Genomic DNA, 18,291 nt, shown 5'->3' on the forward strand with positions numbered 1-18,291 from the left:
TTGTAAGCGAATCCATGCAAATGAGTCACCGGCTGTAACAGAAGGGACTGAGTGTAGAATTTAATCACTTATCGATTTGAAGAAAATCCAGGTGCGGCATTGCAGGGCTTACAATGATAAAAAAGGGCCCCTGGGCAACAACAATATACGGGCCCTTTGCAATCTAATGGCTCTACATAATGAACAATTACAATTGCTTTGCAGGTGGTAGTGTGCACCTGTTTGGCTGCAGAGATTGTACCAATGGTGTGTATTGTACAAGAGACATCCACGTGAAATTTATGTAGAGATATTGCAGTTTCTCACCAGTGTCAAAACCATGGCTATATCGGGGTCAGATCGACTCAGGGACAACACTCAGTGGCTTAAGTGTTTTCCAGTGTGCTCAGCATACATGAATCCATGCTTATTACGTGTATTTGTTTTCTGTCTTTCAGATGAATGAAATTGAAGTCTGCCCTGAATGTTATTTAGCTGCTTGCCAAAAAAGAGATAATTGGTTTTGTGAACCATGTGTGAGTATATAGTCCTTGGGTGAAGGGCATACTACTTTCACTTCTCTCTATGCACACCTCTTTGCACCTGTAGAAGTGTCCATCGTTTCTCCCATAGATGCTGTTTTATATTACCAGACTTTAGGGGGTGGAAGAAGCCCAAAATCCGTCTGACTATATGAATGTCATTGATTTCTTTTGTATTTGTTTCCATTCATTAGGGGGAATCATTCAGCAGTATTTTACCCCCACTCGTACAGCTAATTATGTGCACATGTAACTCTTTCAAAGACTAATTCAGCAATACCTTTACATGGTCAAGTCCGTTTCTCTGTTATTGGGAAGTTAGCATTCAAACTGATATGCAAATGAGGCTGAAGATCTGTAAGGGTTCCGTTACACATAGCGACGCTCCAGCGATCCCGAAAACGATACGACCTGGTAAGGATCGCTGGTACGTCGCTACATAGTCTCTAGTAAGCTGTCAAACAGGCAGATCTACTCAACGACGCAGCAACGATACAGCGGTCATTGGGGCCTTGTCACACAGCAGCTATTCTGACGACTCGATAGGCGTGAGTTCTGAGTCGCCAACGAGGTCGTTCGTCATTGTTATGGCGTCAAACACACCGATGCATGCTGACCAGTGGGACACCAACGATCAAAAAATGGCCAGGACATTCGAGCACGATCAGCGATATCGCAGTGGGGGGCCGGTCGCTGCTATGTGTCACACGTAGCGAGATCGCTGGCGCGTCACAAAACCTGTGACGTTTCCGCGATCTCGCGAACGATCTCTCTATGTGTGAAGTACCCCTTAGAGCTGAAGCCGCTGTCATTCCAGCTCTAATCCCTGCGCAGCGCTGCCTCATCCTGCATCACTGATGGCTCCTTTTGCCTGATGTCACAGAACATAGACCCTGTCAGTCAAGCACTGAGGAAATGATGCTGGGTTTGGAATAGAGCTGGAGTGATGGATGCTTCATATCTGCAACTAAATCTTCAGTTTCATATTTGAAGTCTCCATCACTCCTACTATATTCCCTGTCCAGCGCCACCTCCCCAGTGCTTGAATGACAGTCTCTATACTTTGTGACTTCAGGTAAAAGAGCCATCATTCAAGCAGGAAAAGATGGCACTGGACAGGGAGTAGATCTGGAGAGGCTTAGCTCTTCAGCCTCATCTGTATATCAATTCACACACTGATTTCTCAATAATGGAGGAACGGACTGACCATGTAACGGGTTTTGCAGGAATTTACTTTTGAAAGAGCAACATGTAATATATTTAATAAAACACTTGCACATTTGATTATGTTCACTAGACCAAATTTAGTCTCCTACGTCATGTTGGGCACATACACATTAGTGGCATCAGACTGACTCTGGCCCTATCTTTTATATACAAACCTTCTGAGCTTCTAATCTGGGGCTCATAGGGAGGAAAACTACAAAGAGAATAAAGAAACCGAGTGAAAACAGAACTCTCCTATGATTGTTGTCCTTACCTGAACCCAGTTTCCCAGCGCTGCAAAGCAACAGTGCAAACTACTGAGCCATCGTGCTGTCTTGTTAACATAAAAATGACCACCAAAGAGCCACCAACCCAATCTCTTTTGTTTGTGTAATGTTACATGTGAAACAGACTCTAACATTGGTTGTAAAAATACAATAAATCATTCAATAGTGCTTCAACACATCTCCATCTAGTCCATACTAACGTTGTGTGATGCCTCATTGGAGAGAGAGGGTGGGTCACTGCCAGACACCTCTGGCATCAGCTTTTTTTCTTGTAGAAACAAATGGACAGACATGTTGGTTTCAAAGAGTCATGATAACTCCAAACACATTGGATTGTTTGCTTATACTGCAGAAGTTGGCCACCGCTCCTGTAATGAGCATGAGGCCTGTTCGGCTACCTACCAAAGTCATAGATAGTATCACAGACCCCATTCTTGGATGTAGCATCTGGCCGAGATTATGTTGTCTGTGTATTGTTATTAGAAACTTCCTGAGATTTACATACTTGTTTTAGGATCATGCAAACAGGACTTTTAAAATTTGACTGTAACATTTGTTGTTTTTGATTGGTGATTTCTGTTTCCTTCAGAGCAATCCGCACCCTCTGGTCTGGGCTAAATTAAAAGGATTTCCTTTTTGGCCTGCGAAAGCCCTAAGAGACAAAGATGGTCAGGTGGATGCCCGTTTCTTTGGACAGCACGACAGGTAGGATCGGAACATCTGATAGTTCCACAATCTGCCAAGTAATCTCCGCTGCTGCCAGGAAACGCATCCTAACACATTGTGTGCTGGAGCAGATAAGCCGCAATTTGGATTGAATCTCTGCTCGCCTCTGCCTCGTTGCTGTGCTGAAAGCTCGCAGATGAGATGCATTAATGAAAACATTAATTAGCTGCAGGCACTCACATGTTTCTAACGGATTACAGTCTTTTTATAGTGTTTCTTCATCTTGCTCTCTGATGACATATACCATCTCTTCAAAATCATAAGTCCAGAATACAAAATAGGCATTAGGTACTTTGAAAAAAATTGATATTAAAAACTAAAGACAAGTGATAAATGTATTTACTTGTCAAGAAGAGATTCCCAATATTTAAGAATAAAATTATATATTTTTATTGATACATAATGTCACGTAGCCGCTTCTCAGCACGTGACTTGGGGTTGCGCCTGCAAGGGATAATCTTTCTCCTCTCACTCAGTCCAGCATTCAACCTCTGTTCTATGCTGCAGTGGGAGAATAAATCACACCCCGACACAGACCACACACCCCGCTCATACACGCTGCCACCACTCACCGAACACACGGGAGATGAGTTCTGGAAGTACTACCACTACTATGTGCCAATCACCAGGAGCACACACTCTGAATCTTGTATGCGCTAAAGAATCCATAGCCTTAGACTGATTAAAGTTTTAAGCTTTAATATAAAAGGTACAGTGCTTACAATAAAAAGGATATAAAAATGGAAATAAAAAGTGACATGCAAATATGCAATAGCAGTGATAAAATAAAAGGGAGAAAAGTTACAGAACTATCGAACTTTGCAGTCTGGTATTCTGTTCCTGAGGGAGGGAAAATATGGAATGGCTCACATCAGCTTTCCAGGCTGTCCCCACATGTGAACAACATTCTTTGTGTGTAGGCCTAATTTATAGACTGACTCTAGAGATCAGATTGCTAGACCAGCCTCTCATGTTAATATTCTAATTGCTGGTTTGTGACTGGACCATGGCTATTTTACCAATGAATACATTATTTTTCTCTGAAACTCTTTGTGTAACTTTTCTCATAGATAGATCGTGTCAGGCTGTAATTGGCATCTCTCTTCAAAAGAGCCAGAAGGTGTGAAATGTTTCCATTGTGGTTCTTAGTAAAGTCCCCTGGCGAGATTGGAGACAGGAGACTGACATCTCAGGATAACATAGGTCATGACCTGTGTGGAGAGCTGCAGTATAAGGACAGATGTTAATTACTGCTGGTCGTACATCCATATATATACATATTTCACTACACCTCCCTCCTTATGAACGTGTATGGGGGTTGACTTACAGGCCAGCTCCCGAGCGCGTATCTGGTTCCGCCCCACCTTGGCGAGACAGGCCATCAGCATTGCCATGATCGGCTCCTTTCTTATGTTGAATTGTGAACTGGTTGAGAACCCCCATCAGCTCAGACCCCTAGCTGTGGGACAGTGCAGGGTTAAACTCTGCTGACTCCAGGGACTCCATATACTGAGTCCCAGCCCCCACATCCAGCAGCAGATCAGCCTCCTCCTCTTCAGGCAGGCTACAGACAGGTAATACACAGGCCCTCCCGGTCATGATGAGCCTTCAGCATATTTACATGGAATGCTTTCTGATGCTTTGCATGCTCATCTAGTGTCATCACATAGTTAACATCATTTAGCCGCTTGTGTACAGTGTGTGGTCCCTCCCATGCGGCCTGTAATTTATTCTGTGTAACATAGGGACCAACACCCAAACCTTCTGCCCCTCCTCATAGGCCCTCAGTCTGGCATTTTGGTCGTACCAGACTTTCTGGTTGATTTGGGCCTGGGTCACGTTCTCATGGGCTAAGTTGCTCAGTTTTTGCATTCTTTCTCTGAGCCTCAGTACATATTCGACCGCTGAGTCTCCTATAGTCTTGGGGTCGCCCTCCCAACAGTCCTTAATTAAAACAAGTGGCCCCCTGACCCTCCTCCCATAAACCAGTTCAAAGGGGGAGAATCCTGTAGACGCCTGGGGTACCTCTCTGTACGCAAACAACAGATGAGGGAGGTACCGCTCCCAGTCTCTTCCTCTAGTCTCCACCAGCATTTTGAGCATTTGTTTTAATGTTCCGTTAAGACGCTCGCAGAGTCCGTTGGTTTGGGGATGATGGGCACTGGCCACAAAATGCTGCACTTGTATTTTATCGCAGAGGCTTTCCATCAGACTGGACATGAATTGAGTTCCCTGATTGGTTAACATTTCCCTGGGGAAACCCACACAAGAGATGGAGGACAGGGCCACAGATTCCAGATATTGTGTAGCATAGTCCAGCACTGTGAGGATGTACTTTTTGCCAGAGCTGTTAGGGATTGCAAATGGCCCTATGATATTCACAGCCACTCGCTGGAAAGGCTCATCGATCACTGGCAGTGGTTTCAATGGGGCTTTCTGTATATCCCCAGACTTTAGGATCGACAGTAATTGGCTATATCTGTCCCAATCTTGGGCTAATAAAAATTACGTGTTAGGCGAGCTTTAAGGGCCTTTCACACATAGCGATATCGCTAAAGCGTCACCGATTTTGTGACGCAACAGCAATATCGTTAGCGATATCGCTTTGTGTGACACTTACATGCGACCCGACCCTCCCCCGGATATCGCTGATCGCACTCGAATGTCCTGGGCCAGTTTTTCCTCGTTGATGTCCCGCTGGCGCCGACTTGCGACGCATGGACGCAGGCTAAAGTTATCATCATCGCTGCGGCGTGACAGGAAAGAGCGACCGCCGACGGATCGCTTATAGTTACTGCGTTGCTGGTGAGATCTGCCTGTTTGGCAGCTCACTAGCGACCATTTAGTGATACACCAGCAATCCTGACCAGGTCGTATCATTGTCGGGATCGCTGGTGCATCGCTAAATGTAACGGGACCCTTAGGTTTTTGTATTCCAAGGTGCCCAGCCAGAGGAATTTCATGAGCAATTCTCAATAATTGTTCCCTAAATAGATAAGGAACAAACAGTCGCTTTTCACAGTCCCAAGGTTCTGTAGTATCAGTGGGGAGAGTCTCTTTATACAGTCTGCCCTGCTCCCAGTATATTCTCTCTTTGTCAGAAGCAGTGGGAGGTTGATCTGCAAGGCATCTGAGCTTCTCCAGACTGACATCTGTCCGCAGGGCCTACTGGAAGCTTTGACTGTCAGTCTGCAGCACCTGGTCTAGTATGAATGTCAGGCCCTGGTCTGAAGCTGAGTCTTTAGTGTCGGTTATCAGGGACCATGTTGGGTCTGCCATGTGAGGAGGCTCCGGGGCCACAGTATGGGCCTCCTGTTCTGGCAGTTCTGTTTGAGCCTTGTCCTCTAATCTCTAGGCCGCAGCCTGACTCTGGGTCACAGCTGCCACACACGTACATTCCTGTGCATTGGTGCATTTTCCCTCCTTGCACGGGATCTCGGGTGGGTTGCTTTCTTCCACCTTCTCTGTAGCATTTACTTGTAAGGGAGGGATATAGTGGGACACCATCCTCCCCAAGTCTGTGCCTAGCAACACATTGGTGGGAATAGCCTATGCTACTCCCACTTCTCTCAATCCTTTCCCTGCTCCCCAGTCCAGGTACACACGGGCCATGGGCACGGCAGGGCTGACCCCTCCAAACCCGGTTATAGATATAGTCTTTCCTGGTATATCTGCAGGGGTTACCATTGCTGGATGCACTAGTCACCTCTGCCCCAATGTCTGAGACCAGTGGTGACTTTGTTGCCAACAGTGGCAGATTGACAGTTCTCATTGGTCCTCACATCAGAGCCGGCCACAAAGAGGACAGACGGTGGGGCCCAGACGGCTTTGTGGTTGTAGTTCGGCGTTTGTCCCTATCAGGGCAGACAGCGCTAACATGTCCCACTTTGTTGCAGGAGAAGCATCGGCGTGTATTGCCTAGAGAATGTCTGTTCCCCGGGACCCCATAGGAGGTGGGCTTGGACAGCACTGGTGATCGGCCGGCAGAGGGAAAAGTGTCCCTGTTTGGCTTACCTCCCTTCCAGCTGAATCCCGATGGCTTCCGCACCTCAGGCATCCTGTTAGCCACATAGCATTCAGCAATCTTTGCAGCCTAATCCACAGTTTGTGGCTCCCGATCACACACAAATTGTCGTACATCTGTGGGGCACATATGAAGAAATTGATCCTTGACCATAAGATTCGTTAAGTCCTCAAAACTGTTAACAGAAAGTCCCCTGATTATCACAGCTGACATCCGGCACTGTGTGTCAGGGGCAGTCACGGACCGCCCCCGGCACGTTAGCTCCTGGCACACTGCGATCAAACATGATCGCCGTGTACCGGGGGTTTAGGGAAGCTGTGTCTTTCCACTATGATGGGGCATGTCCGTTTATCCTTGTTCTTATGCCTTGAATACATTTTTGTATATTTGGAAGCTGGAAACTTTCATTATTCATCCCTGAGATCCCCACAGCAGCGCGATGTGCTGCGCTGCTCTGGGGGCCTCCTTCCCTGCAGGGCCCCGGATCCAATATGGTGGTGGGGGCCTTCAAGGAGCCGGCTTCCTCACTGCCTGCAGAGTGCAGGCATGAGGAAGCCTGTCATCCGCTCCTTCCCCAGTCCCTCGGGTACTGGTTCGAAGTCGAGACCCCCCCTCCTTCCCCAGTTCCCTTAGGCTCTGGGTTGAGGTCGAGGATAGGATGAAGCCCCCTGACTGTGACAGCAGCACCCTCCCTAATCCCCCTCTGGGGGCATTAGGTTGAGACACCGCAGGTAGGGCCTGTACCAGGCACCATTCGGCCACTTACAAGTCCAGGGACCCCAGCTCAGCTGCGGGCTCCTGATGGGACTGGGGGAGGTGCAGGCAGGCATGGCACTTGTCAGAGACAGGGCTCCCTGCGTCCCTGTCTCTGTGTCTCTGCGGCAGCACCAGCTGCATAGCGCCTCAAAGAGACCCCCCACAGGGCCCAGGTTGCGCTCATGACCCCACCGCTAGCCTACCGTTCAATCCGGGGGGTCTGGTTTGAATCAGACACCCCCCCCCCCCCCCCCGGACAACGGCGCCGTCCTGGAGTCCTTACGGGCATGAGGTATCAAATTTAGGCCGCATCTTCGGCCTAGCCAAGTCGCCGCCTTATTCTCGCCCCCCGGCCCGCCCCCCGGATGACGAAAATGACACTCTGCAGTGTCATAGAAGGGGTGGATCGAGACAGGAAGGGCGCGCTTTTACATAGCTCCGCGCGCCCTTTTCAGCTCTCCGCCCCCTCCACCTCAGAATTCCGGTGGCCATCTTGCTGCACCTGAAGACATAGCTGAAGGCAGCACAGTGGTCTCTGGGGGGCACAGGACTGGGATTTATCGGCGCTGGACCTAGGGGGCGCACCGGTGGGGTAAGATCACAGCTGGGTTCTTTGTACTCAGCTGTGAGTTCATATAACCTATAACGCTCCCCTATTCACTTTCCTCTGCGTAGATACCCCTGTAGGGCCTCTGCTAATCAGCCTCTAGGCACTATGTCGGGCTCAAGGAAAAGGACCAGGCAAGACTGCTTTTATGCAGTCTGCACAGCCTGCAAGGCCACTCTCCCCAGCAGCAGCACGTACCCGCACTGCCGGGACTGTACCCAAAACACAGGATCAGAACTCCAAGAAGTCCCTACCAACGCTTCTGCGACCGCTACTGCGCCGGAATGGGTGACTCAGATGTCGCAGTCTATGACACAGTCTATAAATAATCTGACCTCCACACTACTGCAGGCCCTGCAGGGTCATGTCTCGGCTATGAACGTTACCCAGCAAAGGGACATCCGGTCTCAGGGACAGGCCGCTTCTGACAGTTTGAGACGTAAGCGGACCCACAGGTCGCGGTCATCTGCGTCCTCACATAACACTAGGTCGTCCCCCTCCAGGGAGAGACACAGTCGCTCCAGGTCACCGAAACCGTCCCCTGATAGAGAAAGACAATGTGGATCTCCACAACGATCCCAGACCACAGAACACCTCCGCCCTAGTTCGCCCGCTAAGGAGCTCCTTAGCGATGCGCAAGACTCAGAGGGCATATGTGACTCTAACTCAGATCATGAAACAGAGAACACTCTGGTCCCTTGTCCCCCTGGCAATACGGCGCTAGTTGAGGATATAATCTCTTCCATCCTTCGGGTGCTGGACATTTCTGATCCAACCCCGGAAGCACCAGAACACAAGATTTCCTTCGAAAGTGTTCAGAAACCATCTCAGGTCTTCCCTAATCACCCAGAATTTCAAAAAAACACTTTCTAAGCATTTTTCGCAGCCTGAGAAAAAATTTGCCAATCGCAAATACCTGGAAGCAAAGTACCCCTTCCCACAGAAGGACACTAAGGATTGGCCAGATCCGCCTGAAGTGGACCCCCCAGTCTCTAGGCTGGCAGCACAAACACCGCTCACTGCCGGACAGCTCAACCCTCAAGGACGCGGCAGACAGGTAGAACGCATGGCTCGTTCAGTCTTCGAAGCGGCAGGTGCCTCTCTGGCTCCCGCATTTGCTTCAGTTTGGGAAGCCAAGGTCATTATGGCCTGGGCTAATCTTTTGCAACAGGGCCTCCAAGCTTCAAACCCTCAGCTGGCGGACCAGGCGGTGCAAATTGCAGTAGTGGCAGATTACATGGTCCATGCAGCGTTGGATTCTGCAAGAGGGGTAGCGGGAATAGCATCAAACGCCATCACAATCTGGCGTATTCCCTGGCTGAGAGAATGGAAGGCGGATGCGGCCTCAAAAAAGTCCCTAACAAATCTCCCGTACTTCAGTGGACGTCTTTTCGGTGAAAAGCTGGATACAATGATATCCAATGCTACCGGGGGTAAAAGTACTTCTCTCCCTCAACTAAAACCAAAATGCACGTTTAAAAGACGTAATCAATATAGTTTCCGATCCTTTCGGAATTCTTCAGGCAGGTCCGTCTCGCGCCCAGCACAAAATCGTAACCGCTCCCCCCGCAGAGACAACACACGGGCGGCACAGAGGCCGGACAGGAACTGGCAGTCAAAAGCAAGCCAGGCAAAATCCAAAGGATGAAAAGCTCAGACTTTCCCCTCATCATGACTCATGCCCTCCGGAAGACACCCCACTTGTAGGCGGACGACTGCTACTCTTTCAGCAGGTCTGGCTGCCTATTACAGAAGACAACTGGGTCAAGGAAATAGTGTCTTCAGGATACAAGATCGAGTTTACTACCAGCCCACCGCACAGGTTCTTTCTCTCCGTTCCCCCAAAACCTCCACTCAAAGCTCGAGCCTTCCATCAAGCGGTTTCTTCCCTCCTGCAAGCAGGAGTCATAGTACCGGTTCCAGCAGACGAGCGCTTCCAAGGGTTCTACTCCAATCTGTTCGTGGTGCCCAAGAAGGGAGGCAGCGTCCGACCCATACTAGACCTCAAGCAACTCAACCAGTATGTTCGAGTTCGTCACTTTCGCATGGAATCCCTCCGGTCAATCGTTGCGTCCATGGACAAAGGAGAATATCTCGCCTCCATAGACATACAGGACGCATACCTGCATATACCGATTGCTCCCGCCCATCAGAGATTTCTCAGATTCGCAATCAACCAAGACCATTACCAGTTTGTGGCCCTCCCGTTCGGTCTCGCCACGGCTCCCAGAACATTTACAAAGGTCATGGCAGCTACCATGGACGTTCTACACTCCAGAGGCATAGTAGTCGTTCCATACCTGGACGACCTTCTCATCAAGGCCCCCACCCTCAAGGACTGCGAGGTCAACGTCTCAATCGCAATCGACACTGAGTCGCCTGGGATGGTTAGTCAATTTACTGAAGTCCTCGACTACCCCGAGTCAGTCTCTGGCCATCCTGGGGATGCTATTTGACACCTCCAGGGGTCTGGTGATCCTCCCCAGGGACAAGGCACTCTCCTCCGCAAGTCCCCCCGATCTGTCCGGTATGCCATGAGAGTACTTGGCAGGATGGCCACAGCAATGGAGGCGGTACCATTTGCCCAGTTTCACCTCAGACCCCTTCAACTGGCTATCCTCAAGTCCTGGGACAGGAATCCGTTCTCCCTCGACAGGGAGTTCCGGTTATCATCGAAAACCAGGAGGTCCCTGCACTGGTGGCTCAAGCCAACCTCGCTTGCAAGGGGAAAATCCTTTCTCTCCGGTCACTGGAAGGTTTTGACCACCGACGCAAGCCTTACGGGTTGGGGCGCTGTGCACCTACATCACAGAGCGCAAGGCAAGTGGTCACCAATGGAAGTGACCATGCCCATCAACATCCTGGAAATCCGGGCCATCTTCCTGGCATTGAAAGCCTTTCATCACTTGCTAGCAGACTCTCATATCAGAGTACAGTCGGACAATGCCACGGCGGTGGCATACGTGAACCATCAAGGCGGGACCCGCAGCATCCAGGCGATGAACGAAGTAACAGATATCCTACACTGGGTGGAGGATGCGAGGTCGGTACTCTGCGGTCCACATTCCGGGTGTGGACAACTGGGAAGCCGACTATCTCAGCAGACAAGGAATGGACTCGGGGGAGTGGTCTCTTCATCCCGAAGTTTTTCGTCAGATCTGCCATCGCTGGGGGACCACGGACATGGATCTGATGGCATCCCATCTCAATGCCAAGGTTCCCAATTTCATGGCCAGGACGCGCGATCCACGGTCGCTCGGAGCAGATGCCCTTATTCAGGACTGGACCCAGTTCCAGCTTCTGTACATTTTTCCACCCCTCCCCCTTATCTCCAGAGTCCTCAGGAAGATCAAACGAGAGCGTTCCCACCATCCTGATCGCTCCAGACTGGCCCAGGCGTACATGGTACGCCGAAGTCTTGCTACTCACAGCAGACGCTCCATGGCGTCTCCCCACACGTCCCGACCTTCTGTCACAAGGCCCGTTCTTCCACCAGAACTCAGGGGCTCTCAATTTGACGGCGTGGCCATTGAGACCTGGGTTTTGACCCAAGCAGGTTTTTCACCGGACGTCATTAAAACCATGATCAGGGCTCGAAAGCCAGCTTCAGCCAGGATTTACTATCGTACCTGGAAGGCATTCTTCACATGGTGCGAATCTCGTGGACAGATCCCACTCCCCTACTCTCTTCCAAAGGTCCTCGGGTCCTTCAGTCTGGCTTAGACGCCAGGCTATCCCTGGGCTCGCTTAAGAGCCAGGTGTCAGCGCTTTCAGTGCTCTTTCAGAGGCATATTGCTAACAAGCCGCAAGTGAGGACTTTTCTCCAATGGGTTTCCCGATTGGTTCCCCCTACAAACATCCATTGGAGACGTGGGACCTCAACCTGGTCTTGACAGCATTGCAGACACCTCCTTTCGAACCCCTTAAGGAGGTCTCACTCCGCCTTCTATCACAGAAGGTGTTTTTTTTTCTGGTGGCAATCACCTCGCTACGCAGGGTGTCCGAACTTTCAGCACATTCCTGCAGGCAACCCTTCCTGGTTTTCCATCAGGACAAGGTGGTTCTCCGTACAGTCCCATCCTTCCTTCCGAAGGTTGTGTCCAGCTTCCACCTCAATGAGGAAATCTCACTACCATCTCTTTGCCCGCTTCCCGTTCATAGAGTGGAGAAGGCTCTGCATACGCTTGACCTTGTCAGGGCAATGCGTATTTACGTGTCTAGGACTGCTCCCTTTCGGAAGTCTGATTCACTTTTCCTTCTTCCAGAAGGCGTTCGCAAGGACCTACCGGCTTCCAAGGCCACCCTTGCTAGGTGGATCAAGTCCACCATACAAGAGGCTTACCGCCTTAACAATTCTCCTCTTCCGGCCGGTATCACGGCACACTCTATGCGGGCGGTAGGGGCCTCTTGGGCCATTCGGCATCAAGCCTCGGCACATCAAGTGTGTAAGGCAGCCACTTGGACTAGCCTGCACACGTTTACAAAACACTATAGAGTGCATACCCAGTCCTCAGCGGATGCGAGCCAGGGTAGACGGGTCCTGCAGGCGGCCGTACCCCAAATCTAGGGGACTGTCAGCACAATATTCGTCCACTGCTTCCCACCCAGGGACTGCTTTGGGACGTCCCACGGTTCTGTGTCCCCCAATTAGGCGACAGAGTAAAGGCGATTTTTGTGTACTCACTGTAAAATCTCTTTCTCTTAGCCTTTAATTGGGGGACACAGCTCCCACCCTGTTGCCCTTACGGGCCGTTGTTACGGTTGGGTTCTCAGATTGTTGTTTGAGCTCGTTTATAGTAGCCTTCTTACAGGCATGGTTATGTTTCTGGTATATTCCTCCTAATCCTTTTGCACAAAACTGGAGAAGGCTGACGCCATCCAGGGGTGTATACTGCAGAGGAGGAGCCAAAGTTAATCTTTTTCAGATTATGCATAGTGTTGCCTCCTAGTGGACAGCAGCATAACACCCACGGTTCTGTGTCCCCCAATTAAAGGCTAAGAGAAAGAGATTTTACGGTGAGTACACAAAAATCTCCTTATTTCCATTTTCCCATTAGGGCTAGGGTTAGGGCTGAGATTAGGGTTAGGGTTGGAGTTAGAATTGGGGGTTTCCACTGTTTGGGCACATCAGGTGCTCTCCAAACGCAACATGGCGTCCGATCTCAATTCCAGCCAAAAAAGTCGTTTACACCCTCATATGGGGTATCAGCGTACTCAGGACAAATTGCACAATAACTTTTAGCGTCCTGTTACCCTTGGGACAATAAAAATTGGGGGTGAGAAGATCATTTTTGTGGAAAAAATATGATTTTTTTAATTGTACGGCTGTACGTTATAAACTTCTTTGAAGCCCTTGTGGGTTCAAAGTTCTCACCACATAGCTAGATAAGTTCCTTGGGGGGGGGGGGTCTAGTTTCCAAAATGGGGACACTTGTGGGGGGTTTCCACTGGTTAGGCACATCAGGGGCGCCTCCAAACGTGACATTGCATCCGATCTGAATTCCAGCCAATTTTGCAATTTTGAAAAAGTCAAACAGCGCTCCTTCCCTTCTAAGCTCTGCCATGCGCCGAAACAGTGGTTCCTCCACATATCAGGTATCCGCTTACTCAGGACAAATTGCACAATAACTTTTGCAGTCCAATTTCTCCTGTTACACTTGGTAAAAAAAAAAAATTGGACCTGAAGTAATTTTTTGTGAAAAAAAGTTAAATATTCCTTTTTTTTTTAAACATTCAAAAAATTCTTGTGAAGCACCTGAAGGGTTAATAAAATTCTTGAATATGGTTTTGAGCACCTTGAGGGGTGCAGTTTTTAGAATGGTGTCACTTTTGGGTATTTTCTATTATATAGACCCCTCAAAGTGACTTCAAATGTGATGTGGTCTGTAAAAATAAAATGGTGTTGCAAAAATGAGAAATCGCTGCTCAACTTTTAACCCTTTTAACTTCCTAACAAAAAAATTTTTAGTTCCAAAATTGTGCTGATGTAAAGAAAACGTGGGAAATGTTATTATAAGTTTTTTGGGTGCTATATCGCTGTGATTTAAGGGCATAAAAATTCAAAGTTGGAAAACTGCGAAATTTTCTACATTTTTGCCGAATTTCCATTTCTTTATCGCCTTATTGGGGGACACAGATTACCATGGGTGTATGCTGCTGCTGCTAGGAGGCTGACACTATGCAAAACAAGAAAATTAGCTCCTCCCCGGCAGTATACACCCACCGACAGGCACTAAGCACCTCAGTTTGTGCTTAGTGTCTGTAGGAGGTGGACCGGGATCTCCCCAGATCCGCATCTAACCATTTTCTTTTATGTTTTGTGTGTGTATATTAATCTTTTCCCATTTATTTTCCAGATTCTACACCGGGAAACAGGGGGTAAATGTTCACCCTGCTTTCCCATATCATGCGGCTGAGCGAGCAATGTGGTGTTACCCACATCGCAACTCTCAGGACCGCAGGCAGGACCCTTTCCCTATCACCCTCGGGTGCTACGGGCTGACTTCAGGTGGCGGGTCCTAGCCAATTCCCCTCCTCACCCCTCTCCCGGGACAGGGCCGAGAGGAAGACGGCGGTCACCGGCAGTGACTATCCCTTGCAGGCAGAAAGGTTTGGCGCCGTCTTCTGCACTATTCAGAGAGAGTGCGGGGCAAAGGACATTCATTCCCAGCGGCACCCCCTCATTGCGGGCCCTTGTGGTCATCCTCTTCAGGAAGCATGTGGACGTCAGGTAAACAGCCTAAAGGGCTACCATCAGTCCCATGCACGCTCCTTACAGCCTGGTAGCAGAGTCTCCTTTGAATTTCCCGCCCATTCTCTGCAGCCGCGCGCCTCTCTGCAGCCGCGTGCCTTTCATCTCCCACGCCGGGTGCCCTTCCCCTGAAGCAGCAGGCAGCGGGGCCTCTCTCCCTTACTTCCCTCATCCACCGCGGCGTCACGGGCTCATCGCGCCAGGATCAGGGCTCCGGGGGCAGAAACCGGCGCGGCGCTGATTTTTACTTTCACTTTCTGTTCTGCTCCGGTTGCGTGCCCACTGCAGAGCACACGCTTTGTTGGCGCCATTCTTCAGCCCGGCACAGGACTGCGCTCTGCTCAAGGCTCCTCTCATCTCCTTATGACTCACCCCCCCCCCCGCAGGTCACAGCCAATTGCGCAGCGCTGCCGCCCATCTGTAAGGTCCTGCGCCTCTCTGATTCCTCGTGTAAGACACGCCAGGGATCTCAGCTTCGGGGGCACTTCTGCTGTTCTGCTGCACATCAGATAACGGTGCTGGTGACGTTAGGCTCTTATTTTTTTTAGAGCCCCTAATTTTAGCTCCCGTGGCAGTACTTCCTATTCAGATACTGGCCTCAGTAATTCTGCAGTCCTTGCATATGTCCAACCCTGCAGGGGCTCCTTACCCTAGACCCACTGCTACCCACTACGCCTGCGCGCACTGCAAAAAGAAGTGGGCGTCAGGTCAGATGTCTCCCTTCTGCCCGTCCTGCAGTCCTTCCGCGATGTCTGCCCCACCGGAGCACCCCGAGTCCCAGGATGAGCGCACCCCCCCTTCTCCAGAGTGGGCTGCTGCAATGTCTCAGTCCCTATTCCAGGTCTTGGAACGACTTTCGCAACTATCTTCAGCCACCTGTGCTCCGACCGCCTCTCACGGTGAGTCATCTGCACCTGACCGCGACCTCCACAGGGACAGGCCGGATAGGATTGCTAGGAAGCGCGTTATCTCTAGCTCGTCTTCCAGCTCGCAAGGTCCGTCCGCTCCACCCAGGCTGCTTTCCTCGTCCCCCTCGTCAGGAAACGACCTTAGGTCAGACAATGTCTCTCAATCGGGATCTGACTCAGACGCCGATAACATGTCCAAGACTCAGGACATGGTCGATAGTCTCATATCGGCCTTTTTCAAAACGCTCGAAATAAAAGAAAGAGCTCATCTTCAGGACAGCTCCGTCCCCTTTAAACGAGCGAAACCCTCCTCCCGAACCTTTCCTAACCACAAAGAGTTCGAGACCACTTTATCCAAACACTGGGAGCCCCTTGAGAAGCGCTTCTCATGCCGCAGGTACAGTCATATGTTAAAGTTTGGGCACCCCTATTAATGTTAACCTTTTTCTTTATAACAATTTTGTTTTTTGTAACAGCTATTTCAGTTTCATATTTCTAATAACCGAAGGACTCCGTTATATTTCTGGATTTAAATGAGGTTTATTGTACTAACAGAAAATGTGCAATCTGCATTTAAACAAAATTTGACCGGTGCAAAAGTATGGGCACCTCAACATAAAAGTGACATTAATATTTCGTAGATCCTCCTTTTGCAAAAATAACAGCCTCTAGTCGCTTCCTGTAGCTATTAATGAGTTCCTGGATCCTGGATGAAGGCATTTGTGACCATTTCTGTTAACAAAACAATTCCAGTTCAATTAAATTTGATGGTCGCTGAGCATGGACAGCCCGCTGCAAATCATCCCACAGATGTTCAATGATATTCAGGTCTGGGGACTGGGATGGCCATTCCAGAACATTGTAATTGTTCCTCTGCATGAATACCTGAGTAGATTTGGCGCGGCGTTTTGGATCATTGTCTTGCTGAAATATCCATCCCCTGCGTAACTTCAACTTCGTCACTGATTCTTGCACATTATTGTCAAGAATCTGCTGATACTGAGTTGAATCCATGCGACCCTCAACTTTAACAAGATTCCCGGTGCCGGCATTGGCCACACAGCCCCAAAGCATGATGGAACCTCCACCAAATTTTACTGTGGGTAGCAAGTGTTTTTCTTGGAATGCTGTGTTTTTTAGCCTCCATGCATAACGCCTTTTGTATGACCAAACAACTCAATCTTTGTTTCATCAGTCCGCAGGACCGTCTTCCAAAATGTAACTGGCTTGTCCAAATGTGCTTTTGCATACCTCAGGCGACTCTGTTTTTGGCGTGCTTGCAGAAACGGCTTCTTTCGCATCACTCTCCCATACAGCTTCTCCTTGTGCAAAGTGCGCTGTATTGTTGACCGATGCACAGTGACACCATCTGCAGCAAGATGATGCTGCAGGTCTTTGGAGGTGGTCTGTGGATTGTCCTTGACTGTTCTCACCATTCTTCTTCTCTGCCTTTCTGATATTTTTCTTGGCCTGCCACTTCTGGGCTTAACAAGAACTGTACCTGTGTTCTTCCATTTCCTTACTATGTTCCTCACAGTGGAAACTGACAGGTTAAATCTCTGAGACAACTTTTTGTATCCTTTCCCTGAAAAGCTATGTTGAATAATCTTTGTTTTCGGATCATTTGAGAGTTGTTTTGAGGAGCCCATGATGCCACTCTTCATAGGAGAATCAAATAGGAGAACTACTTGCAAGTGGCCACCTTAAATACCTTTTCTCATGATTTGATACACCTGGCTATGAAGTTCAAAGCTCAATGAGGTTACAAAACCAATTTAGTGCTTCAGGAAGTCAGTAAAAAGTAGTTAGCAGTGTTCAAATCAAGAAAATGATAAGGGTGCCCATACTTTTGCATCGGTCAAATTTTGTTTAAATGCAGATTGCACATTTTCTGTTAGTACAATAAACCTCATTTGAATCCAGAAATATAACTGAGTCCATCAGTTATTAGATATATGAAACTGAAATAGCTGTTGCAAAAACCAAAATTGTTATAAAGAAAAAAGGTTAACATTAATAGGGGTGCCCAAACTTTAACATATGACTGTACGTAGACGTCCTGTATCCATTCGATGCGGACCTTCTTACAAAATGGACGAAAGCTCCCGAAGTGGACCCACCAGTTTCTCGTCTATCCTCTATGAAGCATCCGGCGCCTCTTTCTGCCCTATTTTTTGCTTTTGCCTGGGTGGCAAAAGTAATTTCAGCTTGGGCAAAAATTCTTTGCAGGGGCATTCTGTCATCTGCCCCTCAGGACGAGTTGGCAGATCTGGCAGACCAAAATAATCATGTGGGTAAATACCTTTTGGCCGCCGCCTTAGATGCGGCCGGGTGTGTAGCAAGAGCTAACAGCAACATAGTAGCTATACGCCGTATTCTTTGGTTGAAGTCTTGGAGTGCGGCTACCACCTCCAAGAAGTCGCTCACTAACCTGGCATTTCACGGGTCTAGACTCTTTGTCGCCAAGCTGGATCAGAATAATCTCCGATGCCACAGGTGGTAAAA

The 18,291-nt window shown here is 49.1% G+C and overlaps 1 protein-coding gene across 13 annotated transcripts in view; it reads left to right on the forward strand.

Moving 5' to 3' along the window:
• The window catches only part of ZMYND8 (zinc finger MYND-type containing 8), a 137,943-nt gene that overhangs the window by 97,030 nt on the left and 22,622 nt on the right, over positions 1 to 18,291 (forward strand). For all 13 annotated transcript variants that reach the window (XM_073580550.1, XM_073580553.1, XM_073580554.1 and 10 more), the window contains 2 exons: positions 438 to 515; positions 2,604 to 2,719. In XM_073580550.1, coding sequence (XP_073436651.1) covers positions 438 to 515; positions 2,604 to 2,719 — 194 coding nt within the window. The remainder of the gene's footprint in view (positions 1 to 437; positions 516 to 2,603; positions 2,720 to 18,291) is intronic.

The sequence above is a fragment of the Dendrobates tinctorius genome, unplaced genomic scaffold, assembly GCF_039654945.1.
Source record: "Dendrobates tinctorius isolate UK_male_01 unplaced genomic scaffold, ASM3965494v1 ptg000065l, whole genome shotgun sequence".
Taxonomy (NCBI): Eukaryota; Metazoa; Chordata; class Amphibia; order Anura; family Dendrobatidae; genus Dendrobates; species Dendrobates tinctorius.